The sequence below is a fragment of the Pollicipes pollicipes genome, unplaced genomic scaffold, assembly GCF_011947565.3.
Source record: "Pollicipes pollicipes isolate AB1234 unplaced genomic scaffold, Ppol_2.1 Scaffold_4002;HRSCAF=4701_pilon_pilon_pilon, whole genome shotgun sequence".
NCBI lineage: Eukaryota > Metazoa > Arthropoda > Thecostraca > Pollicipedomorpha > Pollicipedidae > Pollicipes > Pollicipes pollicipes.
Window position 1 is genome coordinate 43,886,170 of NW_023596420.1, and position 27,896 is coordinate 43,914,065.

General features: G+C 50.2%; 1 protein-coding gene across 2 annotated transcripts in view; it reads right to left on the reverse strand.

Annotated features, from left to right (window-relative positions):
- The window catches only part of LOC119093130 (protein stum homolog), a 37,565-nt gene continuing 9,669 nt past the window's right edge, over nucleotides 1-27,896 (reverse strand). Inside the window, exons 2-5 of one of the 2 annotated variants that reach the window (XM_037216034.1) lie at nucleotides 22,291-22,439; nucleotides 17,372-17,522; nucleotides 4,464-4,637; nucleotides 1-127 (exon numbers count right to left, since the gene is read on the reverse strand). In XM_037216034.1, the coding sequence (XP_037071929.1) occupies nucleotides 78-127; nucleotides 4,464-4,637; nucleotides 17,372-17,522; nucleotides 22,291-22,439 (524 nt within the window). In that variant the 3' untranslated portion in view covers nucleotides 1-77. Of the gene's footprint in view, nucleotides 128-4,463; nucleotides 4,638-17,371; nucleotides 17,523-22,290; nucleotides 22,548-27,896 lie in introns of those variants that run through there. The other variant, XM_037216032.1, reaches the window with a different exon arrangement.

Genomic DNA, 27,896 nt, shown 5'->3' on the forward strand with positions numbered 1-27,896 from the left:
GGGCGCCGCTGGTGGACAACCCCGGCCCACCCACTGCCGGTCGGGCTCAACGCAGGTGGTGCCCGGCGCCCGGTCACTCACACCTGATCCGACCTCTGGTCGTCGTGGTCTTTTATGGACTTGGCCACTGAAATCAGCAAGATGTGATTAACAGATGGAACACCCGAGCTGATACGCATGGACAGTTTATTCTCTCCGTTGTAGGGTCTAGTTCAGTGCACATGTCCTCTCACGAGGTACATCACGCCGACACGCCCAGCCGCGGTTAGACCACAACGCAGAAAACACACCCGAACGTGAGTTATAACCATGACGGTTCCCAGTCTAACAGGTATGAGCGGGTTTTATGCGGGATCAGCGTCAAAATATAATCAGTGACGCAACAAAAGCTAGAAGCACAACAACAAAGCCCTCCTCTTATCACCCACGTTCAAATTGTGAAACAATTGCGCGGCAATCATCCGAGATGTCAGTGCGCTGCGAACAAGGCGGCGACGCTTGCGATTAAAGGGAGTGTTCCACTTCCGTGTGGGGCTGAAAAACTGACCGAAATAGCTATCTTGAAAATAATTCGGTGCACTTCACGACCCTACCCTTCTTAAAGCCTCAAAACCTCGAGTTTACACGCCTGCGAAGATGTAAAGACTATGTCACGCAAAGTATTTCGAGGTAACCCAGGTGTCGACGCCAACATAACATTATTCAAATCCTATCATTCCATTGGCCATGCGGCGATCAGGGTCAAAAATATAATTATCGAATCGTTAATATCGGGCTCTCGTGAGCACGATTTCCATATACAACAGCCAGCAATTGGCTTACATCCAATGTTGTGCAATGTACGATGACGTAATCAAACAATGGTGCGTTGAGGAGCATGTTTACTAAACAGAAAATTGTGTTGTCTTGAGCAGTCTCTTCCACTTTAAATACTTATAGTAATAAAGCAAAGTAAGTAAGTAAGAAAATATAATATAAGAAAATATAAGTAAGTGGGCACAATAGTATTATAGATAGTTATTCATTCTTTGAGTGTGTCACGCATTTAGCACAACAATGACTGATGGCCAGCTGACAGCAGTTACTTTAGAAATCCTGTTAACGAATGCCAGATATAAAGAACAGGACAATCGCATTCTATTGGCTTTGATCGCCGCATGGGCAATAAAATGGCAAAATTTGAATGGCATTACTACCGCGTTATGGATACCTGGATGACCTTAAAAAAGTCGACAGGAAATATTCTGCACATCTCCGCGGGCTTTTGGCTCAGAAACTAGAGGGGTTTATGTCTTGAGAAGGACAGGGCTGTGAACTGCACCGAATGATTGTCAACATGCCTGTGTCAGTTCAAACCCCACATCAATGTGGAACACTAATTAAAGGAAATGTTCCACGTTTATAGGTGAAATGGCCATCTTGGAGACTTTTGTTGCTGGTCACAATCCAGTTTCTGAGCTACAAGACCGCCAAAATGGGAAAAGACATATCGAGGAGAGTATTTCAAAGGCCCCGATGAAATTGTTGATGCGTTCGTACCTGTTGTTCGTGAGCGTGATTTCCAGATAAAACAGCCGTCAATTGGTTCTCAATCAATGTTGTGCATGGCAAGATGACGTAATCAAACCATGACGCAATGAGGGGCATGCTAAATAAATAGAGAATTGTGCTGTCTGAAGCAGTCCTTTCCACTTAAAATTATAGCAATAGTTATAAGTGAGCTTGTTTCAACAAATCTGATGTTCGCGTCAATGTCTTCAAATGCGAAAAATTCCCTTTAAGTGACGTTTCACCAGCCAGCATCTCACAAAGGGCTGCAGTCAAGCGCAGCTTCATTGGACAACTTGCAAACGCAGGCAGAGCCGTGAGACTTTATAAGGTACCTGCACAAAACATGCGCCTGGTTCCCAAAAGGTATCCTCGGCAACGGGCACCGAGTTGTCCAGCCAAGATGAATCCACGAACCAATATGAATCAAGCCGGTGGATCCAGCTGGAGCTGGGATCCAACACGATAATAACCGATATATCCAGCAAGAGTATGGTTCAGCCCGACACAATGCTGAGTGATCCGGCAGGGGCCAAGATGCAGCCTGGAACAGTGCCGCACTATTCAACAAGTCATGGTTACTCCTGAAATAGATCCAGGGTCCTAACAAGGGTCAAGACCCAGCCTGGAATATCCCCCAAAAGAAGGATCTAGCGTAGAACATACCCAGAAATTCGGCAAACGCAAAGATTTATGCTGGAATTAGCCCGAAGAGTAGCCAAAGCCAAGTCTGGAGAGACGTCAGGGGAACCAGCAAAATCGGCGCCTCATCATCCCACCGGAATAAAGCAAAACTCAGCAAGGAAGCGAGATCAAAACACCACCCACGGCAGTGGTCTCAGCAAACTTGCCAGCATTTGGGTGTGAGACCACTATTAGCCTTGTCTGATGGGCCTTGCCTGCCATCGTCAAATGCGGTTTCTTGACGTTGAGTGGATGCCCCTGAAGTTCTCAGGCCAGGTGAGGCTGTCTACACTTTTGAGGTAATGCACCGGTAGGTGCATTCAATATTCAAACCCACGCGAGTGAAAAAAACGGGCGCGGTTGAAAGTGGGGAATGCAACAAATTATACGCATCCATTGTAATTTCTAGGGGTCAGGGTTATAAGAAAGGGTTTTAAAAACATGGACACGGAGCTCCATATATATATATATATATATATATATATATATATATATATATATATATATATGGAGCTCTGTGTCCATGTTTTTAAAACCAATACCCGTTTCACTAGCCGCATCGCGCAGGGCCGTGTTTTTAACTAAGGAACTGACGGAGCCAGCATGCGGGGTTTGAAGAAATCACAGGAAAATAAATCGCAGCTGTGGTCTATTCGACATCAAACAGAAACAATGTGGTAGCTGTCACCTACACCATGCCTATTCTGACATTGCATATTTCTTAGTAGACACGCACGTGAATGACTGAATTCTGTGGTGTGCTCGCCCCCGGCCGCCTCAATGCATCGTAATTAACCTCCGGCAAACTTATGGTCACCGAGCATTCTAATTTCCATGGTATATTTTCAAACCCCTCAGAACAAAAGACGACTCATCCGTCTTAGCTTGTTTCAACTTTCAACGCCATTCAAGTTCTGTTCCTGTACCAATCGCTCACACCGAATCACTCTCGGAATTTCTGCCGTCCGACAATTTCCACCCTGAGGCCCTGCATTACTGTCAAGCCCTGGCAGTCGAGTGAATCAAGAGCACATTTCCTGATTGATTATCAGCTGGAGCGTTCAGACTGGCAGCCATCACTGACGACGCAGTGAAAATGTCTAAAAGAAGCATACGCGCTTCCCATCCCCAATGCTGTCCAGGGAATCCCAGAAGTAATTGAGAAACGGCGCAATTACGGTTGCTGCTGAAATACATCGACGCGAGAGTAGCGGTGACGTACATGATCTCCAACACTTTCAGCTGGGATCTTGGCGAAATTGAACGGAACACAGATCTGACCACTTCCAGAACCGATCCGAGCTATTTTTTATTATTTTTTATTCTGCCACAGTAGAGCATAACGCAGGCCGGTCTCTGACCATGGCTGGAGAATTGGTCTTGTTACTCAAGAAGTGATGTCAGCTGTCAAGTGCATTTGCGAGGAGCGTTACGCAAATATTTGAGGCAGTGGTAGTAGCCATATTCCTCGCGGAAAAACCAGGAGAACGGAGAGATAGATGCGTTGATATTTCGGCAACATATCTTCATCCAAACGAATATCAGTGGTGATAGCGAATACTGATAGTGAATTATGATTTTGACTACTGATATTTGTTTCGATAAAGGCATGCTGCCCAAATATTAACGCATCCAGGTCTCCACCTCCTGGCTTTTCTACGAGGAATAACGCCATTACTACCGTCTTATCTATAAAAAGCTATGTCTTGAAGTTCCCCCGTGCCACTTCAGGGCCCGAAAAGACTGCTGATTACACCGGAAACCTTGATGGTAGGACATATTTTGCCCCTTGGAGGGTGCAGGCTGTATGCCTCCCATGCTGATTCATCGCCTGATGTGATCAGGCAAAAATTAGTAAACAAGGGGACCTGCAGCCATGTGATCTGCAGCTTTAAATCGCTTTTGGAATCATGTCATCTCTTCTGTATGACCTGTCAGGTTGGGTCAAACGAGGTGAAACCAAGTTTTCCGTTTCTGCACACAATACTTTTGTATGGGCACGAGAGTTCCAACAATGTGTGTTCATCACATCCAAAGAAAAAAGGCGACGCAAGCCGAACACGCCATCATTTACATACGTACACACAGGAGCACGCACACACGGGGACACGCACACACGGGGACACGCACGAGCGGACCAACGTAAGAGCGCGACGTAAGAGCTCTTGCGTACGCGCACGCGCGCACGCAAGAGCGCTCGGAGCAGGTGTGACCTGCGTGAGGGCACTCACTGGAGTCCTGGACGAAGGCGACGCCCCACATGATGCTCCAGATCCAGCCGACTATGATGGGCAGCGTGATGAGCTGCAGCAGGCCGGCCAGCGTGGACCAGGCCAGCGTCTGGCCGCGGCTCGGGTACTCGCTCGGGCCGAAGCAGAAGCACATCAGGCCCGACAGGAATGTGCCTGCCGACAGACGGGAGACGCACATGCAGTCGTACGACACCAGCGGCCGGTACTTTCCGAGGCCGAGTCAGCCGGCGGCCGCTGACCGACTTCAGTGAACTTCCACATGATGATCCAGCTCGGTGTCTTAGATAATATGGTGAGCTTGATATGAACCAGCAAGACTTTGAACTGCTGGTGTATCGACATTGTCAGTTTAAAGTTCTTGTGCCGACAGTTATCAGCCTTCATCATACCAGGAGGTATTGGTTAAACGGCGTGCTTGGTACTTGGTATGTGCTTGTGAGCCTGGTACGCACACATTGGCTATATTGATATATATATATATATATATATATATATATATATATATATATATAACCGATGTGTGCTTGATAGCGTCCTCTACGCGGTACCTCCTGGTACACTGAAGGTCAGTAACCGCCAGCATAAGAACTCAGAAGTCGGAACCCATAATGGCAATACGACAAAGAACCGATTTTGTTACAATTTCTTAATATTACGAGCCCAGCGAGGTTACTTGAACCGTTCAGTTGATGAGCGTTGAACCGATCAGTGAGACCCGTTGCGCAATTTGGGACGAGCGAAGTAATAGCACACGGACAGTTATCATCATAAGCGTGGGAGCAGGGGAGACGGCAGGACGGGCGCTTGCTCCCCCCCCCCTCCCCAGCTTTTGGATTGGGGCGGGAGGCGACACCAACCCCCCCCCCCCCCAATTTGACAGGACTAGGGAGCGTTTTCTGCAGCAGTTGATCCCTGATATCGCTGATCGTAAGGTTTTCATATGACAAAATTAGCTATTGATGTCCACGGAATCCTCAGAAAAATGCGAGCCGGTTATGCTCTTCCTTCACAACATTCAAACAAAGCCTCGTTCGTTGCCTGCCTTCGGTTCTTTTCCTTCGCGTATCTTCCATGTTTTTGTAGACTGGGCACAAACTTGGCAGCGTTTGGCTGTTTTTGATTTCCATGTCAAATGATGCATTTCATGGCGATGAATAAATGCTTTACCGCGGTTGCCAATCCCGTTATGAATGGCAGATATTAACATCTCCACCAGTATGTTTCAAAATGAAATGCCAGAACAACCGACAGTGCCTAGATTCTTCAAGAGCAGATTCGCAAGCGCCAGCTACTAACATTTTATTTGACATGAAGTTCACCCGAGATCTGTCGGGGCAAAAGGTGCCGTGTTCGGTCTGTTCGATGCCTTGGTACATATATTTTAACAGGACAATGCGTGAGGTGTGGTGTCCATTGCCTGACAGGCTGATACACCAGCTGTCTTCTGGAAAAGTGTTGATTTGACTGTAACGGTTTAAAACTGCGATTTCTAGGTGTGTGCCATGCTGCACCATCTATTTGCTGGCCCTCTTCCATGAGTACCTTTGAATCTGTACTACCAACCATCAATATTGACGGTCATAGTGTTCTGGTGAGGGTAGGCATGAAATTATATTCAGCACCTATGATACAGTGGTCATCAAGAACATAATACTAGATAATCCGCCGGGCTCGCCTTGCTGGGTCCTCACTCATTGTTACTACATTCACAATAATTCTAGCTCGCTCTGCGACTGTTTTCTTTGAAACATGCATGAGATGAAATTGCACTGACAACTGTACCTGCAGGCACATTTCTGGCATCACCAAACTAACCAGATCTGCTCAGTGCTTCCTCACGCTGCAGGCTGGGACGGAAAGGGTAGGTATGGCAGGCATCAGTGGCATGGCCAGGGGCAGTTGGTCTGGAGAAATTGATGCTCTGTGGTACTTGTATTTTTAAGCACCTCAGATAAAAAACACTGTATAAGTCAACATTTCCTTAGATAAGCTAGTATATATATATATATATATATATATATATATATATATATATATATATATATCCTAACGTAACAATAGTACATATATGAAGTATATATATCCTGACGTATATCCTGACGCAACAAATGCTCATGACATGTTGACGATTCCAGGCAAAAGACAATGTGCACCCACCTCATTTGTAGATGCACATTTGACTGTAATATTTTCTTATTATCCAGCCCTGGGCGGTATGCAGCTGATCAGCAACTTGTAAGCAGTTAGCAGCTGACCCCTCGCCTGGTAGGGTTAAGGTTGACGAAACCCCCTAAGATTTTCTGATCATATCTTTTCGACACACCGTGCAATCGCGCCTAAATTTTGTTAGCCTCTGGAGGATTTATCGCGCATGTTTTGCTACTAAAAAAATGTCTCTAGCGTTTCTGGCTTATGAGTAGCGACGGCTTTTTAGGAGCACTGCACTGCAATCCACGGCTGGTGCGGGCGACGGGAGGCGGTCGACGAAGTCGCCGACCACGTGTGGTGTGCCTGCACTGTTACATTTATGGAGCCCTTCATCATAAACATGTCCTCATAACACACACAACTACATATCCCTGTGTTTAGAACTACATAAGGAAGACGTCTGTTTAAGTTTCACGTTGCTAAGTGACATGGCTTGTAAATATGGGCACATAAAAGTGAAGTAGTTCGATTACCGAGTAAAACTGAATTGAACTTAAATTGTTTTGTAAAGCATTGCCATTTCACCTTGCCTTGTCGGGTCACTTATTGGCAGTAGCACAACGCTTATTACCAATCGCGTGATCTCGTTGGGACCAATCCACCGCTTGTTTTATCCGAGGCCATATGTTTCGTAGCTTCGAAATGGCAAGGGGCGCGTGGGGGGGGGGCGTCGACGAGCTCTCCTCTTCAGACCGGGGCGCGGGGGGGGGGGGCGTCGACGAGCTCTCCTCTTCAGACCGGGGCGCGGGGGGGGGGGGGCGTCGACAAGCTCTCCTCTTCAGACCGCGTTATGAAGGACGACGAACCGGGGCAAGGACCACGTCAATAGATCAGCTAGGAATTTGTCTTTTTGTACCTTCTCAGCAAAAATGAAAGGCATTTTTTGGGGGGAAAAACTGGCAATTTACAAAAGATAGCTGCTGAGGTGAGGAGTCCTTAGCAGCTAGTTTGCTATCCTGGCAGATCTGGTCTGGGACCCAGGATCTGGCAGAATCCAGGACCCAGTGTTGGCGGCGTGCCTACATGACTTACGATGCGAAATGCTTAAAAAGGGAACCCACTGAAAAGAATATTTGGACTAACTGTATAAGGCAATACCGAGGCAGACTGGAATTGCAGCGTAGGTGTTCAAATCAGATCTATATATGATTTGACTCTCGGTGATTTGCAATATCTTAAAGATTGGTCCGGGCCTTTTGATTGGATAGTTTCTGGGATCAGCGCCCACGCTAAACAGTCCTCGTGGCGTGAGCCGTGACACCACCATCTAATCGGGGGATTCCAGATCAGTGACAGAATTTCGCACCAAGGGCTTAACGTTCCACGATGCACGGCACGGTCCGTCCTGCCCTGTGACACCGCCGGACTCCAAGCCGCTTCCACCGACCGTGGGCTATCCCATTCAGATATAAATCGTGGGCGCCTAAAGCGACTCGAACCCACCATGCCGCGGGTTAATCGGATTGCAGGCGCTCTAACCAACGGAACTATCTGTATGGGCAATTGTGGAACATTTCAGCTTATTTAAATCTGCAACTGAAACACTTAACTCACTAAGTGCGTTGACTTCTCAGGCAGGATGTGTCTGCTACATCTAGCGGATGTCCCAGTACCACCCGCACTGTCATCGCTACCCGTCCCATCCTCCGATGAAGCACCAAACGTCACTCCACCGGACCCCGCTCCCCTGCCGTCATTTTCATCTTCGCATGGTAAGAAAGATGACCAAGATAACCTTGTTTAGCATACTTATTACACAAGCTTTCCAGACTACGTAGGTGCATCACAGGCTTAGGAACTATGAGCTTATACTATTTCATGCAGCTCATGCAGCAATGCTGTGTTTACCTGAGTATGGAGCTTAGCTGTTCATAAATGTGAATTTGCAATGACGCATGTAGGTACTGGGCGCCAATCGCAGCGATGTCTTGCAAACAGTGATACGAGCTGACCAACCATCAGTCTGTATGTGTGACGAGCCTCTGCTTTGTTTCCTTCAACGACCAGTATGCTTATTAGGTTCCATAATACGAAGATTATTTTACTACCATAACCAACGCGTGGAGGGCCTCTAATACATCACTGATTACTGCCACATCAAAAGAAAGCATACCACATCTTATCACGTCTTTTCTGGATATACCCTGAACTCCTCTAAACCAGTGGTGCAGTCATGTGAATCTGGGATAGGGCTGAGCTTAGGTTCTGCTCGCTGTGGCCACAAACGGTAGTTTCCGTTTTTGGTGGCGACTTTTCGCCGCATCGACAGCTGGGGGGGGGGGGGGGGGGGGATCTCTAACGCTCTGTAACTCTTTAAAATGTCTGGTGTTTCCGGCATCATTATTTTCTTTCTCAGGTATCGTGATCACGAAAGCTGACGGCATTGGCTTTGGGGACATGGATGTTATGGTGTGCTGTACTGTAGTGCGTATGAGGGTTCGTTGATTTCTAAAAATAAATAAATGCCTCACAAAAGATCACTTCTTCACCTAAATGGCCGAACTTCCGCGAGGAAAAAATGGGACAAAAGGCTTGACAAACCGCTTTTCTTCCTCCCCCCCCCCCCCCCGCAGCTTTGAAACCATTCCCGCGCCCCTGGTGATCACTCAATACTATGTAGGTGGTGCCTCAAAGTAAGCTAATGCAGGCACTCCCGATAACTCGTACCGATGGGTTTTATCAATACGTTGAAAAGCCCATGGTTCGTACAGATATAGCAGCACACGTTAAATTACTAGCAGACGCGTGCAATCGAAAGAGGGGCATCAGCTGTAAAAGGATATAGACTCACAGGCAAATGTAACAAACTAAGGTAAGCCGGGCCAGTTAGGGCAACGCTCTGAAGGCTACTCCGTAAAATGCAAATCAGGTTGTGTGGTTATCAACTTGCACTTTGACAGCATTGCACAGCACCCGCCATGCGTTATTTGCAGATCCATTAAAATTGTGCTATGCTATGAAATTAGTGGATCACCTTAAGCACATCAGTGTATGGTTCACCTGCAGCCTCACGTTCGCCAATAACCAACAGTGATGACGTCCTACGATGATGCCCACTACGAGCTCTGATTAAGTTCATTGCTAATTCATGACGCTTTGGCAAGCAGTCATCGAAAACAAATTGTGTAAAATTTCGCGCTACTATTACCTCGTCCGTCGCGCTGATATGTTTCTGTTATTATGCAATCCAATGTTTGCAAGAAGTGATGCTGCTCCAAACTCTTGCTCATATGGTGAGGCAGCGTCTCGGCTGCGCCGGCTTCTGCCGCTGGAATTTGGCCAGTCACAGGTGAAACCGGTAAAACGTGAAGTTGCAGGGCGTTATGTGCCTTGGTAGATACATATCTATGGTGTTGCAGCCGCGTTCGTTGGGTTTAAGTGACCTTATCTACAGGCTGCCTACCCCATCCGGCTACTCATGCTTATTGGAGTCGTTATACAGGTAGATGCAGGTACCCTACGTCACAAAAGAGCGATGTACATAAATCGCCTTCTCTAGGCAGGAACTATCGTAAATGGTCACAAAACAGGTGCTTTCACCTTTGATCTCCAATGATTACTATAGCGAGTACCGAGGGTGGAGCTTTGTATCGCTTTGGGGGGGGGGGGGCATGGCCCCCTATGTTGAGCTGGGCCCCCAATGTCGGGCTGTTCCCCTCCCCCACCCAATGTCGGGCTGCCCCCCCCCCCCCCAATGTCGGGCTGCCCCCTCCCAATGTCGGGCTGCTCCCCCTCCCCCCAACGCTGGGCTGGGCCACCACTATACTCTGCTCGGCCTTCACGACGTAAAACTCGGTTCCCGACATCCCATCAGTTTTTTGAAATAATCAGTATAATATATATATATATATATATATATATATACATGTATATATAATTATATAATATAGATTAAAATCGTGCATCATAAAATTTGAAATAATGATTAAATATTTTGTAAGGACTCACAATGTGGCATTGAAGACAGGCACTTACATTGCATAAAATCCAATAGCATGTAAAATGAAATCCACGGAAAATTATATTTTGTAAGTCGCTGAACTCGCAGTGAACGTGTGTGGATTATTGGATTTTACAAGGTTTCTAAGTCTACATGACGGCGTCTGCCTCTTATCCTGACAGAAAGGGCGGGCACTTCTGCGAATCAGGCCCCAAAGCGAATGGTCCAACGCAAAAGCATTAACTTATGGACGTTGGCCAGCTCGCAATGCCACTCGAGTGGCATGCCATGACGCGAATATTTAAATGTTGATGGTAGAAGCAGGAAGCGGCAAAACTATTAGAATTCGCAGATTCGACATTCTTTCTTGAAGTAAAATTTACGGCCAGTTCCCTGAGATATGAGTAACATGCTCTGGGTCCTTAGTATGGAAATATTCAAACCTTGTTCTGATGCTTTGGGTGTCTTGAAGGAGTACGCAAATTTCTTACATTTTTAGTGAGGAATGTGACGCGAGCGATGCATAAGCGATATGAGTTGTAGATGTTCAAAGCCAGAACATTTGGTACAATGCGTATCCTGCACGCAAAATCGTCTTGCATTTGAACCGTTTGTGTTTCGTACACAATTGTCTACACATTGCCGTATTGTTTTAGCATGTACAGCACCACGGACTCATCCAGGCGATGGCGTAATCTTGGCTGCTCATGATGCTGTCACTGCTGATTCCGTTCCGAGAGTCTACCGCAAAATCGTAAAGATGAATTACGCTGGCCACAGGCTGAACGACCCTTTTGTTCCAGCCCGGGGCGACTAGCGACTGCTCTTCTGGCGATACGGAGACCATGGTGCCCTGGTCAATCCGGAGGCCCTCAGACCGATACGTCATGCACTGGTCCCAGCCAGACACCAGTTCAGCTTGTTGGCTCCGGTCTCCTGTCCGAAGCTGTGCGAAGGGTTCCTCGTTCGGTTCCGCGACCTCTGACTGGCGCAGGTTACTGTCTCATTGTGAGTACAAATTGTTGCGTTATCATTTCCCATGTCTCCTGTCATTGTCAGGAGGGTCCTGACCAATGCAGCGGGCCTTTTGACATTCGAGATCCCGCTACTGTGCCTGTTCAGCAAATGTGCCCATGGCCGACTTTGGGCTTGTTGCCGACACGGGGGCCCCTTGTTGGACACTATGACCCCTCGTCAGCACAAGGGCCGTACCAATGCGTGATCTTTCAGATTAACATTTGCAGACCCAGCCCTGCCCCGCTTGGGAAAGAGACTTCATGGGGCAGAGCCGGCGCGAGATTCGACTCTCTATCTCGGCGCGAGATAGAGTGTTCGGTATTGCCTACTGGCTGAAGTCCCTTCATCCTCCCGGCCTGCCCTTCGGACCCTTCGATCGGACTCTTGATTGTCGTTCCCTTGGGCCCAAAGGGCTACTCGGGACCCCGAGACCTAGAAACCTAAGGCAGGTTACGTGTCACTGTCCCACCAATAGTGGCGTCCTTTGTTCCTCGTGAAAAAATGGGGCAGGTGTCCTCTGGAATTTGACGCCACTTGAAATCAAAGGGCTTGGAGGGCCTCGTGGTGCCTCCTTATAAATAGATGCCTTTTCAAAATACAGGTCGTGATGACCGAGATGAAGGCATCGGGTATCTCTTCGATGAGAGATCCGACTTGGGATTTCGTCATAGTGGAAGGCACAGAAGCTGTGTACCCCTGATTTTGGTGCCCGTTGAAAAACGAATGTTGGAGTCGTTGCAATAATCCGTTTGTATTTGGCGCCTACGAAAAATAAAAGCTATAATGCCTCGAATAAAAGGTTGGGTGACCCATCGCCGACAGGACCGATCCTAGATGCCTGCCATGGGGAAGTACAAACATTGTGATGCCCTGAACGTCGTTGTTTCTTGAAAGCTAGTCTAGACGCAGACAGTTTCGGTGCTACCAACAGAACAGCCCATCTCATCACACATGTATGGCTACTGTAAAAACCGTATACATCCTTTCCTTGTCAGCGATTTTACTTCTTCGGCCAATACTTATATGTTACATTTGTGTCACACGATACAGGCCATAACCCATAAATGACCATCGCGGGTACTCCATCCCATACACCATAACTCATAGGTAAAACCTCACTAAAATCCTGTAGGAAACGAACGCACGGGGGCACTTCACTGGTCAAAATCAGACTGCAGATGCCCACCCCTTGATGTTGACACATCACTGCTTCAGTAAATGTTGCGATGGACAGTCCGCGACGACAATACGTCTGCGCGACGCTTTTTTATTGAAAATGTGTGGTGTGCTGTCGCATTGTTGCAAAACAAGCTCGCGGGCTAAGCAGAGAAAAACGGCCAAACCTGCCCGAAACACATGAAACACCGCGCTTGCCCCGAATATGCCAAACCTTGCTATCACATAAAGGGAGCGGATTGGGTGACCGACTGAATATGAAGCAACAGTCCTGGTCTGGTGCCCACTGAAACGTGATGTTACTTCTATTAAAAAAATGTGTCCGTCACTTACATTTTGCCGCCACAAATACAGCCTTTGCTCATCCGCCAAGCCTAGAAATCGACCAAAGTACTTAGCATAATACATAGATAAATTTCGCATCAGCGCCACGAGCATGTTATTTAGTACCGCCCAGTTGACGTTCCCTCCTAAGCTGTAATTTTTTCCTGCATCCCTGCTAGGTGTACGGGCATTTTGCACTCCACGGTCAGCATTATTAGTAGGAGTAATGTCAGCCATAAGTAGACTGTGCAAATTTTTGCAGCAAAAGATATGACAATTATGCATTGTCGAAGTACAAGTTTTGCTGTATAGCGCTAAGGTCACGTAGAAGCGCTTGCAGTAGAAGTAGTGTGGTGTATAAGGAATGGCTCCGTACTTTTTTGCAGCACAGATAACGGCGGGTATAAGTTTTTGAAGTATACATCTTGTCATGTACCACTAATGTCACGTGATGAGTTTTTGCGGCAGAAGTAATGGGTTTAAGTAATAACTGTGTGTTTGCAGCAGAAGTAATGGCAGGTACTAGTTTTTGCAGCATAGGTTTTGTCGCGTGGCAGAAATGCGTCAAAATATTGGCAGTAGACATCAAGTCGTAGCGCCCCCGTCGACAGGAGCTTTTGCTGTGGCACTTATGTCGTGGAACCGTAGAGAAACAAGCGATCGGTGATGAACGGTAGAACAAGCCATCGGTGATGAACAGCAAAACAAGCCATCGGTTACTTCTGCTGCTTGGTAACTGAACGCGCTGTTCACAGGCTAACGTAGCTTAATTTTGAAGCACATCGCCACAATACTACATGAAAAAAGCACTTGATTATATAATTTGTTAACGGATGCCCAACAGTTTTATACAGCACTTAAAATAATGCACTTCTTGTTGCTGGACATTCCGTGAAGCTACGATCAGCGAACTTCGGGGTCGGGCCGGACCTTACTGAAGCTAAAAGCTCTCTCACAGTTCGAGTCACAGGCTTACTCTGTCCGCAACTTCACCCATTAATGCCATTTCCAACTGGAGAGGTTCGACGAGGTTCGGCCCGGCCAGGCGGTGACCGCTTCTGGAGGCTAAGGCTTCTTGAGGCTAGAGGCTAATTTTGATTGCAACCACTGATTGCAGATGAGGATCCATGTAGACTTCCGCAACAGGAAGCGTAATCTTTTAAAGGTGTGCTGTTTAGCTGCAAGGCATATGCGTGCAAGCTGTTCGATCAGACGGGCCAGTTCTGCAGTGTGGCAATGTCATCACGACCGATAACATCCACTTGATTACCATGGAAATTCAATAATCAAATTGCGAAAAAAAACTGAACATGGGTCAAAATCGGACAGGTCTCAATGACCTGGCACGACGGCGATGCTAGATTAACAGCCTGACGGAAAATAAATGGACGCCCGTAATGGCAAAGGTTACGCGACACTGGTGCTGCAACAAAAGCTCCCACCGATAGGATTGCTACGACATTACTTCTGCTGCCCATATTACACATGACGTTAGTGCGACGTGACTGCTGCAAAAACTCATGTTCGCCATATCTTCTACAGCAAGCACTTATGCGGTCATTACTTATACATGACATTACTTCTACCACAAAATGTACACGCGACATTAGTGCTACACGACAGAACGCATGCTTCAAAAACGAATGCTCTTGATTAATATTACAGCAGAAACTTACATTACCATTTCCTATACGGGACTGAACTCCGATTTCGAAGACTTCTAAGCGGCATAAGCGTTACATGACAAAACTTGTGCTTCAAAAACTTGCATTCGTCATTGCCTCTGCTGCTCATGCAGTCCGATGATTCCAATGCACAACAACTGTACGCAACATAAGTAGTACACTACAGAATAGTGCTTTAAGAATGTAAAATTGTCATGACTTTGAATACAGAATTTTGTATAGCTTTTACGTAAACGCTAATTACCTCTACTTCTAATGATTGCTGTGAAGTGTCAAATTCGTGGACACCTAGCAGGGGTGTAGAAGTCATTCACAGATCAGGAGGGAACTCCAACTGGGCTACTACAATGAAATGTATGTGGTGCTGATACGAAACAATCATTATATCACGTGTTTTCTTTAGATCTGCGGTGTAGGCGTTTGGACAAAGACTGCGGTTTGGGTGGCAAAATGCTAATGACGGGCGCAAACTAGAAATAATGTCGTGTTCCAGTGAATGCCAAGCCAGAAGTGTAGTTTCGTTTCCCGTCGGCGACTCAATCCGCCCCTCAACTCTGAGAGGAAGGTGCGTCACATTCGGGGCAAACGCCATGTTTTGCATTTTGGGGTAGATCGAGCCGTTTTTCCTGCTTGAACCCAATTTCATTGAACATTATGACAGTGCACCATACGTTTTCAGCTGCAAAAATGTCGAACTATTGAAAAACAAGAACTGTTTCCTCTGTAGGTATGTCTATTGCAATATTTACGATAATAATGTGTCCACACCATGGAGTGGGCACATGCAGTCGGATTTCGCCCAGCCAAGTGCTGCCATGAGGTCATTGCCTGACGGATTTTAGTGAGGCTTAACCTGCGGTTTGGAGTGCTGACGGTTGTTATTTGCGGGTTATGGCCTGTATCACTATTCACAGTTTTTCACTATTTTTCAAGTTGTATTGTGTAGCACTTATGTCACCTATTACTCGTAGTAAGATGGAGTAATCTATATAACTAATCACTGCATAAGTCTCTACTGTCGAAGAAATGACTGGCATGTGCTTTTGCATCATAAGTTTGTCGTGCGGCACCCACGTCGTGTATGAGTGTTTGCATTAAAAGCAATGTCGTGTATACGTAAAGACTGCAAAAGTTTTCGCAGTAGATGTGATGGCGTGCACAAGTTTTTGAAGCATAAGTTTTGTCGTGTAGCACTCATGCCACGTATAAGTCTGCAGTAGAAGTAATGTCACGTATAAGCAAAGTCTGTATTAGTTTTTGCGGTGGAAGTAATGTCGTGTATAACTGATGTAGAACTCCTGCCGGTAGGAATTCTTGCCGTAACACTAATGTAGTGGCCCCTGCTGTTCAAAGCAGCATCAGACCAATGCCACCTTCTCCAGAACCAACTGCCCATTCAAGACGCTGTGGCTTAATTGAGAGGGAACGGGTCATGCAAATTGCAAAGATACGTAGTACATGTAATACGGAATTGGGTACGTGATCAACATTCCGTAAAAAACTATTTATATATTTGTTGTACTTTGCCTATGCTACCAATCCCCAGACCAGAGCCAATTCATCGATTTCGTCGGCTTAAATTGACATGCTCCACAATATTCACAGTCGGCTGATGTTCAAGCAACGTTCTTCGCAACGTAGCAATTTGTACCTCATGGGACCTCTACATATTGAATATCATGAAATTACGCAAGTTAAGTGCATCTGCGAGCAACGTTATGCATATAGATAAGACAGCACTGCTTGCCTTGTTCGTTGTGGAATAACCAGGATAATGGAGAGATAGATGTACTTTTGAATACATTTGTCATTAATCAATATTACTACATGCGTCCATCTCTACATTCTCCTGGTTATCCTACCAGGAATGAGGTTATTAGAACTGTCTTATTGAATGCCATGAAAGGTAAACTTCCCATGGCAATGGCCGAGCCTGTTGGTATCGGATGCTAAAGGTGTCTCGCTTCATCAGCCCAGTTTTCCGCATCATGTACGTGGAAGCGCCAGACCGCTCTCGCAACGGCTATGGCCCCGCTCGTCGTACGACGCACAAAGCGTCCTATGAATAATGAATGTGACGAACTATAGTTGAGTTCTCAGAACGACCACTCACAACTGGCTACTCGACAGAATGAAATCATTCGAGTTTTTCATAAAGCATTGCCTCGTATATCGTATCAAATGCTATATTAAGCTGAGGCGATACTTTAGTTCATCCGTTGATGTGTCAAAGAGGCTCGCCCTTCGTTGCTCACGCATGTCACGAGATGTGATGAAATTGTCTGCAAACATCTGTCTACGTGCTCTGCACGAAACACCTGTGTAAGTGCGTGCACTTGTACTGCACTGCGGCGAAAGAACGTCCCTGCCAAACGGCACACGTGCCTCGTTCACCTCACTCAGCTCGCTGTCAGGCCAAACACATCATGTTTATTGCCCCTCACTCCTCCTTAGCTCTCTCCCTCCCTCCATGATACGCTCGCTCACAGGCTGTGAGGGTGGGGGGTGGGGGGGGGGGGGGAGAATTCGGTACTTACCGATGCTGGGTGCTATCACGTTCAACACGCAAAGCGTTATGGCCACCGGCATAGGCATATAGGGGATGGCCTTGCGAAAGCTGCCGTGCTTCTCGTGTATTTTGACGATCTCCATTCGCTCCGTCTCTCCATTGTCGGTCTCGTAAACAACCTGCAAAAAGTGCCGGACGTGGTACAGAAGAGCCGGACGCGCGTCATCAAAAGCTGCACACAGCGAGGCTGCCGGAGACAACACAGACCGCGCACAGCGACGCTGCCGAAGACAATACAGACTGTGCACAGCGAGGCTACTGAAGATGATGCAGGCTGGGCCCGCAACGAGGATACCTAAGACAATACAGACTGTGCACAGCGACGCTGCCGAAGACAATACAGACTGCGCACAGCGGGGCTGTCAAAGACAATACAGACTGAGCCTGGAGCGCGGCTACGGAAGACAATACGGACTGAGCCTGCAGCAATGCTACCGAAGACAGTATAGACTGTGCACAGCGAGGCCGCCGGAGACAGTACAGGCTGCACACAGTGAGGCTTCCGGGGACAATTCAGGCTGCGTCTGTAGCAAGGCTACCGAAGACAATACAGGCTAGGCCTGCAGCGAGACTACCGAGGACAATATAGGCTGCGCAGCGAGGCTACCGAAGACAATGGGGTTGGTAGCGAGGCTACCGAGGACAATACAGGCTGGGCCTGCGGCATGTGCGTCCCCCCCACCCGGGCGGCAACGCCGGGAACACGCAGGCGGCGAGTGGCGGGCGTGTGCCTCGGACGTAGCTCGTCCTTGAGCTCGAACAGTACATCACTGTCACGCAGGCTAGGCAGCGCCACCTCTCGGCGCCCCACGGACGCCATCCAGTTCAGCACGTATCGGTATGATCTCACTGCGTATATATTTATCGCTCCGTTCCGGCAGGCGGGGCGCGCCGCTGCAAGATCGCCAGGCGCGCTCGCCTCGATCTCCGCGGCCGACTCCGGCGCGCGCTCGTCGTGCCCCCACTGGCAGTCGTCCAGCGTGCCTTCCAGCAGGAGCGTCCGGCTGGCAACGCCCGTGGACGCAGTCGCCGCGCGCGGCCTGGAGCGGCGCCGCGGCCAGGGGCAGCGGCCAAAACCGCACCCTCGGCCGTGTTGCTGTTGGAGATCCCAGCAGTAGCCCGGTGGGCGCGATGTGTTTACCCAACACGAAAATGTTGCACGCGGAGAGTGAATGTTGAGCTAGCTTCATCGGGTGTCCTACGACGAGCAATAAACACGCTCTCCGGCATAAACAATTTGGAGATAAAGAAGGCAACAAAAGCAGGATGTGGCGGCCTTGATGTTGCCTTGTAACAGAATGAGAAGTCTTCCTCCACCCACGTCTCTCCCCAGAACAGCGCACATTTCTTCTCGCTGAGCTGGCACAGTCCCATACCCTTAACAAGGAGTTGCCTGCCGCATCAAAGGGGTCGTTCTAGGCCCGTTCGCAGATATGGCACGGCGCGGCCCAAACTATAACGAATCTCGCTCTGCGAGTGATCTCACCGTCCTTCCCGTTTCAGTCTGTGTTGTAACGATTGCTTTTGAACCAGTCAATGGACCCAAACGATTTTCTCAACAACCGGCTCACACCTTTTTTGGCCCACTCGGTACGTGCTATGAGCAGTCCATCGTTGAAGCCGGAGAGGATCGATTCGCACTGTGTGCCTGTGACGGGCTATCTCTGGCAGCCGCCTGCTCGCCATGTCCCAGCAGGAGCGGCGGTATCGTTCAGCTCTGACCTACTGCCATGGTCTCTGCACTACTGAGGCTCGAGCCGAGCCCGGCCAACTCGGACATGCACGCGCCACCGGCTCCCCGGCCGGGCGAGCTGAGCTAATGTCCCCGATCCGTCCAGCGGCGGCGGCAGCACGACGGCCGCGGCCTGGGACTGACAGGCAGCCAGGTACCAGACGCTGACTGCGATCGACTGCTGCCCTCCCCCTATCCACGAACACCCACCAGCCCCGGCAAAGAGGCATCGGTCGATGTCCAGCCCTACAACGGGTGCACATCGTGTCGTCGTGGCGTTCCTCTCGTCCAGCGCGATCGAGGATCGGCCAGCGCGACCGTTCTCGGCGATCCACGGACGTTCAGGCAACGACGGCGCTGGGGCTGGTCTGGCTCGACTCAGAGCAACGGGCATGGCTAGGAGACACGCCTTCAACAGCGTCGGTTCGCTGCGGGCCGGATTCGCGTTATGCCGCGTTTTTTTCCAGCTACGGACAGTGAATGTTGCCATACCGAAGGGAGTGTCCCATATTAACATGGGGTTTCGAACTGAAATAGGCATATTGAAGACATGTTCGTGTGATTCACAATCCTGCTCTTCTTAATGTCTTAGCCTCCACTCCCTCCCCCCTCCGTTTCTGCACTAGACGCCTGCGGAAATGGTGAAAGGCATGTCGGCAAGAGTATTTCAGTCACCTTGACATTCATGACGTCACAATAACGTCACTCAAATACTGCCAGTCGATAAGTATTTTCTCTCTAACAGGTATGCCAATAGCATAAGTGAGTTTGTTTCACCATATCGGATGCCTGCTTCACTATCTTCACATGTAAAGCATTCCATTCAAAAACAATAAGCCAACAGCACTCATCCAAATTTACCCTTCTTAACACGCGAAAAAACACATGCTCTCGCGTGGCTGCACAGCTTGCTCTAAAGGCGAGACCAGCCCACTCAAGACTAACGTTACCAGCCTGCAAAGCATCACTGTCAGCCAACGGATATGGGTACGGCGCAAATGCTGCGAGCTGGCGTGGACAGGGCTTGCCATCAATGGCCCTGAACCCATTGACGTCAACACCACTGAACCCATTGACGTCAACACTACTGAGGTTGACGGAGTCCAGGCTCCAGTGACTTCTGTCTCGCTCGGGTCAGTTTGCGTTCTGCCCACACAAAACAGCTTCGCAGCACATTTAAACCACATCAAGGCTGACATCGAACCGGCATCGGCCCTTACCATTTACCGGGGAGGCGTGGCCGCGTCCCACACAGCAAGCTTAAAGTGCGGACGCATCGCTAGATGATCTCGTGTCCGTGGCCAGTCGCGCAACCCAGAGAGACCTTTTGCGTTCACGGTGCCAGCCCGCTTCACAACCGGTCCCATGTCCACTGCGTTAGCCGGTCCGTGTGTCCACTGTGTCCACTGTGTCCACGTCCATGACGTCCACTGCGTCAGACGGTCCCAAGCATAACCTTACGTCCGATGTATCAGCTGGCTGCAACAGCCTGGCTTTCGCCGTGTCAGCCGGCGGCACGAACAGCTTAATGTTTGTCGTGGCAGCTTTCTCCGACGGCCGCGTGTTTCGGGCGTCGGCGGGCTCCAGCGGCCCCATATTTACTGTGTTAAGAGGGACATAGTGGTCATACGTGTCCATTCTTTCACGGGCAGCGTTTCGCAGCTGCTCGACAGTGGCGCGGCGAGTTTGATGTCCCTGCGTCAGCCAGGCTCCAGCAGTTTGATGTCCCTGTGTCAGCCAGGCCCCGGCAGTTTGATGTCCCTGCGTCAGCCAGGCCCCAGCAGTTAAATGTCCCTGCGTCAGCCAGGCCCCAGCAGCTTGATGTCCCTGCGTCAGTCAGGGCCCGGCAGTTTAATGTCCCTGCGTCAGCCAGGCCCCAGCAGCTTGATGTCCCTGCGTCAGTCAGGGCCCGGCAGCTTGATGTCCCTGCGTCAGCCAGGCCCCGGCAGTTTGATGTCCCTGCGTCAGCCAGGTCCCAGCAGCTTGATGTCCCTGCGTCAGTCAGGGCCCGGCAGCTTGATGTCCCTGCGTCAGTCAGGGCCCGGCAGTTATCCCCACGCACTCCGCTGTCCTCACAGCCTTGGTTATGAGGTAACAAGCTCCGCGTGACCAAGGATATCTGCAGCATCGGAACGCGACAAAGGTCACGCTCTGCTGGCCAGTTGAGACAGGGCTCACGAATGTTGAGCTACCCATGGTAAGGCGCTGCCTCTTGAGCGTGCAGTCCATGGCGCATTGCGTTTGAATTCGTCGGCATATTATAAACAGCCACTCACTGCCATATGGAGCATCACAAACCAGCCATGGCCACAGGCTGGTGCATGCAGCAGGCAGCGGGGAGGAATCGGTGCAGTGGTGATGGTGGTCTGCACCACATCACCACATCATCCCCAGATGCACCATAGCTCGGCTTGCGTCGGTATGCCTTAAAATCTGCTGCTTCAACTTCAACTTCACTCGCAATTTCGTTCAATTTCAACGCATTCAATTTCCAGATTTCCTGCCACGCCACACAATCATTGCGCCCTTCTTGTTTCCGTCTTGTGCATTACAACACGCCACAAGCATGTGAATAGTAAACAACGTAACAGATCGTACTGGGTGGCCATAGTTCCGTAAATTGATTTAGAAGGCTCGGTGTCAAGTCAACAGCAATGCTGGTCTACTAAAACAGACCATAGCAAAGTAAAATACGCCGCAAATGCACAAATGTAGCTATGCGCAGATTCCGGCGTAACTGGAGGACGCGAGCTCTGTCATACGCGACTCCCTTATGGGAAAGCATGGGACTTTCGCCCACATTTCCTTCGATTAATACGCGAGGGAATCACCCTAAGTGCAGCCCTGCCGAGGCTAATTACCCCAATTTTTATTGCGCACGTGTAAGTGCTGCAAAACACACGTCCATGCGTTGTGAGACACTTGCACTAATGCATTGTTTGCCACTCTTGTGAAATGAGTCTCGCACATGGTAGTTCTCATCGTAGTTCTGGACGGTGCCTGAACAACGTCGCCTTCTCACCTGGCTGTTCTCGATGTAGTTGATATGCGAAAACTATTTTCACCTGGTTATTCTCGATGCGGTAACGACATATGAGCGACATTCTCACCCGGCTGTTCCCGATGCGGCAATGACACATGAGCACCGTCCTCACCTGGTTGTTCTCGATACGGTACTGGCCGGTGCTGGAGCGGCGTCGCTTCTCGATGCCGATGCCGGCCGACTGCAGCAGGTTCTGCGACCCGCGCCGGTCGTGTGACGTCTTGCGCTGCGTCTTGGGCGACGGCCCGGACTCGGTCTCGTCTGGCGGCGTGAACGTCAGCGAGGGCACGGTCTCCATGGCGCAGCGGTGCTGCCGCAGGCGGTCTGGCGGGCGACGGAGCGGGCGCCGCCGGCGGGCCTGCCTCGGTCGCGGTCGGCCGACTGTCGGCGGCCGGCGCCGACACCTGGCGGCCGCCGGCGTCGATACCGCCGGAGCCGGCGGCGGGGCGTGGCTGACAAACGGCCGGTCCGCCGGGGCCCGCCGGACAGACGGACGCGCTCACTGGACGGCGCCGAGGGACCGCGCGCGCGCCGAGGTACACCGGACAGACGGGCGCGCTCACTGGACGGTGCCGAGGGAACGAATGACGCGCCGCCTGGCCTGGCTCCGCCGAACGCAGCCTACCGCCCTCCCCTCCCGTTCAGGCGTGTCCTGTCACCCGCCGACATGAGCGACTGGCTGAGCAGGGCGGCGCCGAGGCCCGACTGGGACACGCACCGGCCGGCCAACAACAGCAGCCGGCCGCGAACAGGTGCCAGCCTCACGCGAGGCGGGGTCAGGACCAGACCGGCGGCTGGGAGAAACGGAATTCCACCACTATCTACGTCTGATCGGATCTGACCCAGGTGGGACCGGAATTGAAGCCCCAGATCGGAGCACCGATAGTCTGGGCGGAGGTGCTAACTGTCGTGCTGCGGTTGGTCGAGCACGACACACATTGATCCTGTTGGATTGAATTACGTATGCAAATGTACAAACACAATTAAAGCTCACAACAGCGTTACAGGGAGCGTTCCACATTTACGTGTAGTTTTGAGCTAAAATAATCATCCGGGAGACCTTTCGGTGCTGTATACAATTCTGCCCCCCTTGAGACCTAATCCCCTGTAGCTTTTTTCCTTCTGAGCTACACGGCCGTGAAAATGGGGAAAGTATATCGGGAAGAGTATTTAAAAGTCACCTTGGCATTCATTACGTCATAGAGCCATTGAAATTCTGGCATTCTATAAGGTATGCGGCCATCAAGGCCAATAAAACCATAATTATCAAAGCGTTCCGATCTGGTGTTCGTGGGAGCAATTTCGAGATATAATTGCCGTCAATTGGCTCTCAATCAATGTTGTGGAGGATACGATGACGTAATCAAACCATGACGCATTGAGGAGCAAATTTGCTAATGAGGGAATCGTGCTGTCTAGAACAGTTTTTCCACTTAAAAAGTACACTCATGGTTATAAGTGAGCCTGTCCCATCATATCTGATGCTTGCTTCAATATCTTTAAATGTAAAGCATCCCTTTTAACATTATACCTGTCTAACCAGTTTAATTACTCTCACGGAAGTCGCGACTGTGCAGCTGTACACCGTGCTCAAGACCGTGATCCCCGTCCGACCCAACAACAGTGTCGGGTCAGCTTAACAATGAAAAACTGCGACACTGCATAGGGTTTTCGCTACAGCATGCAATTTGTGGCCTGGAACGGCCATGGGCGCATCAGATCTCTCTTCCTTGCCCTCAACCCTCGTCCTACGAGTGCGGTGCTAAAGAAGCACCAGATGGTCCGGGACAGCTTCTGAAAGCTTGCAACATGGTGCTGAAATTTGCCTAATTTTCATCGTTTTGAACACAAATTGTAGGTTTCTGCCCCGCACAGTCCATTACTTATCACCTTTTTAGGTCATTTCGATGCCAATTTGCTCAGAGGGATATTTTCAAGTTCTTATTTCTCACAAGAAAAACACTATATAGAAGCTTCTTATATTATTTTTTCTCAGCTAAACTGCTCTAAAGTGCATTACGAGAGATTTGGTAGCTTATCAAGACCAGATCATCCCAGATAAACCGTGGTCCAACTTCGCCTTCGTGACCAGAGTTGACCTTCGAAGGTGATGGGATTTAGGACTTAGTGACATGTACCTTGCAGCTTTGAAAGGCCCTTCTGACGTTGCTTTCCCCATTGCCTGGCTTGCCTAGTTCTTAATATAAACGGACTGGCCTTTGCGTTATGATCCCTGACTTGTCCGGCTTCACATGAAGCGTCACATCTACTCCGTCCGTGCAGTCGTTGGCGACAGCTCGGCCGGCTGGAGCTGGCCCGACGGCGCGGCTTTTGTGCCGTTGGCGTGAAGTTTTTCAGAACACTGCATTTCGACTAATACACAGTGAGAGTGGCGAAGTGTCTTTGCTTTAATGATTGCGTCGTCACAAGGTGATTTCGAGAAATAAGACAGCTCGGAGTATTTTTTAAGCGGCGATTCTGATATTCAGTGAACATGTCGGAAGAAGAGATTAAAGAAATTCATCACAAAGTTTGGATCTAAATACGTGACCAATTGCACCATTGCACGTTTTCCAATTGCACCATTCCGCTGAACATCTCATCAGAACGTTGATACGTGATAAAAATGGTGTCTTGAACTGTGCGTGTCAGAACTATAAACTGTTTGTTGTAAATATCCCTGAAAAAGAATTAAGTGTGAACATGGTGAAGCGTAATTCTCTACCACACAAAACCAACAGACTCCGAATAACGGTCTGTGGATGTTGAAGCGAGCTTACGTTATATGCCGTTTAAATGCGTGAAGAAACCTTTAGAGCAAATTCGAGAGCGAAAGTTAGAAACGAGGATCGATTCGCCGTCATTTATCAATGGTCATGCTTCATTTGTTTTCACTCATTTAGACCCTCACCATATTGCGGCCTGTGGTGCTGACGCCTTTTATGATTGACGAGCCCTAGATCCATTCTCTCCCATACCAATTTCTTCCCAAGTGCCTGGCCTGTTCACTCTTACATCCTACAAATACCTTCCCCCGCCCTTCTAAATCATCGTCTCATTTTGATCAAGGCGGTGGTGCGTTTACAGCCACCAGTGTGGGCAGATGTGCCGGTATGAAATACAGTGCAGTGAAGTACACCCTCTTTGTCCATTGATACGAATCTGATAACTTTTTCCAAAAGTCATTCCACTCTGTTGTTGCATTGTCATATCCTGCTAAGTTCTTGGGAAAACGGGAAGCATCTAAAAAAGTTTAGCTGGCCGTTGTGACACAATTTTTTCGATATGTTAAAGATCGGATTCATCACTGCTCTATTTCACATGTCTGATACAGGCTGACGAAAGATATCCTACGCCGTTTCTCGTTGCTCTAGCTCGCCTCACCTGAGATCGCAGGTGAATGGCCTCTGAGGTAAAAAATAAAGAAGCATGTGATAGAAAATAGAAAATAAAAGAGGCAGGCAGGCAGGCATAGAAAAGAGAATAAGAATAAAGCAAAGGGTGCAAGCCAGTCCGGACATGAATAATGAAATGTCTGGTTTTGTTCGACTCACGACACAACTATTTTGCATGAGGTCTGATTTCTTTATCATGTTGCATGAGGCCCGATTTTTTTTATCATTTTACTTCAGATCCGATTTGTATACTTTTATTACGGATGAAAATTGCATGACAAGCGCCTGGGCTCAGCACTTTGTCATTGAGTCGATGTCCTTGTAGAAATATCAGTGCGTGTTTGCGACCCTTCCGCAGACGAAAAGGGAAGGCAAACACATTGTTCTGCGCTGCATCAGCCCCGTGGGGAACTCCGAACAATTCGGAGTGCGAGATCCGCCGGGTGGATGGCTGAGCGGTAGGCACCCCAAAGTCCAGAGAGGGGTGAATGGTGACCTGCAGCAGACACACCGGAGGAGTCCAAAGGGTGGGGATTAGTGGCCTACGGCAGGCACACCAGAGTCCAAAGGGGGGTGACTAGTGGCCTACGGCAGGCACACCGGAGGAGTCAAGAGGGTGGTGACTAGTGGCCTGCGGCGGGCACACCGGAGTCTAAAGGGTAGTGACTAGTGATCTTTCCATTAGGACGTCCGAATAGCGCGCCACGCGCATGGCTCACGTACAGAGGGTGGTACGCCCCAGGACATCCGAAGAGCACGCCACGTCCATGGCGCAGGCCAATGGCCAGACAATGGTGACTAGAAGGTGCTGACTTTTCCGCCCGAGGACAGCGGGAGAGTGCACTGGTGGCCAGAAGGCGGTGACCAGTGACCATTCCACCCCAGGACATCACGAGAGCATGCCGTGTTCGGGACGTACGGCGCCCGCCACCAGGGATCCATGAGGGAACCGGTGTGGGAGCCGTGAGCGGTGAGCTACTGGACCCGCAATCTGACCGCCATCGATTTCCATCGCTGGCCGATTCGCCGCGTGCGGTAGCCTCGACCATTCATAATGCAGCCCCTCGGCCGTAACGATTGACCTTACAGAAGTTTGAACTGAGCAGCGCGAGCCACTTGGGCTGGAGCGGCATATTCACGTTCAGTGCACCGTCCGGTCATATTCCCTGTGGTGTTTTTGCTTTGGGACTGAGTCATCAGGGACGCGTGGTCGTCATGTTATTTCGTGGAGTCGGGGACGCGTGGCCGTCATGTTATATCGTGGAGTCGGGGACTGAGTCATCAGGGACGCGTGGTCGTCATGTTATATCGTGGAGCCGGGGACTGAGTCATCGGGGACGCGTGGTTGTCATGTTATATCGGGGAGTCGGGGGCTGAGTCATCCTGAGCCAGATTGGATAAGATTAGATCGGATTGAGCGCCGGCTAGGCCGGCCGGGGGCAGACTGGAAACCGTTCTGCGCTGAACTGGTGCGTAGAAGACCGGACCTGGACCGGACCGGACCGGACCGGACCGGAGTAGACCAGACAGGACCGGACCGGACCGGAGCAGACCGGACCCGACCCGGACCGGACCGGACCGGACCTGCCTGGAGCAGACCAGACCGGGCCGTACCAGACCAGACCAGACTGGACCCGACCGCGCTGGATGACCCAGCTGCGCGTGCGGACCGAGATCTGACGAGCCTGGCAGGATGGCCGAGCCGCGGCGCAATCGACCTCGGCAAATCCGTGACAGCGACCAGTTAGTCGGGCCGTCGCGCCCGGTTGGCCCGGGGGAGGAGTGCGAGCGCGGCGGCAGCTGCGGAGGGCCGGGCTCGCCTGCGGGGATGACGCCGCGGCGCCGCTCCGGGCCGCTCTACAGCCGCGCCCGGGCAGGGCTGCAGGTGCCGGGGCTGTGCAAGTGACGCCGTCGTCGCTCAGAACCGACGTTTAACGACGCTGTCGGCACGGCGATTACTGCCGGCCTGTTGGAGGAAGGGGGTGGCGGTGTCGGACCGGTGCCCCTGCTGGGCGGGGCGAGCACTGAGGGGTTACGCCGGACACCTGCTGACTGCAGCACCGTGCCGGACAGAGGGAAGCTTCGACGCTGCTTCAGCGGCGACCCGGCGGCTCTGAGGTCCCGCCGTTGAGCCAGGCCGCCGAAGAGGGCTCCGTAGCAGTCTCCTGTCGGCCAGGCCGGGTCGACAGTCGGTGACAGTCCGTGACTCGGCCGTCAGCCCGAAGCTGTCGCACCGTCCGCTGCCGCTCCACTGCAAGTCGCATACCGGCGACGCCGCGGGGCCCGCCGGCCTCTCACCTGGCGAGCCCACGCGGCAGGCGTG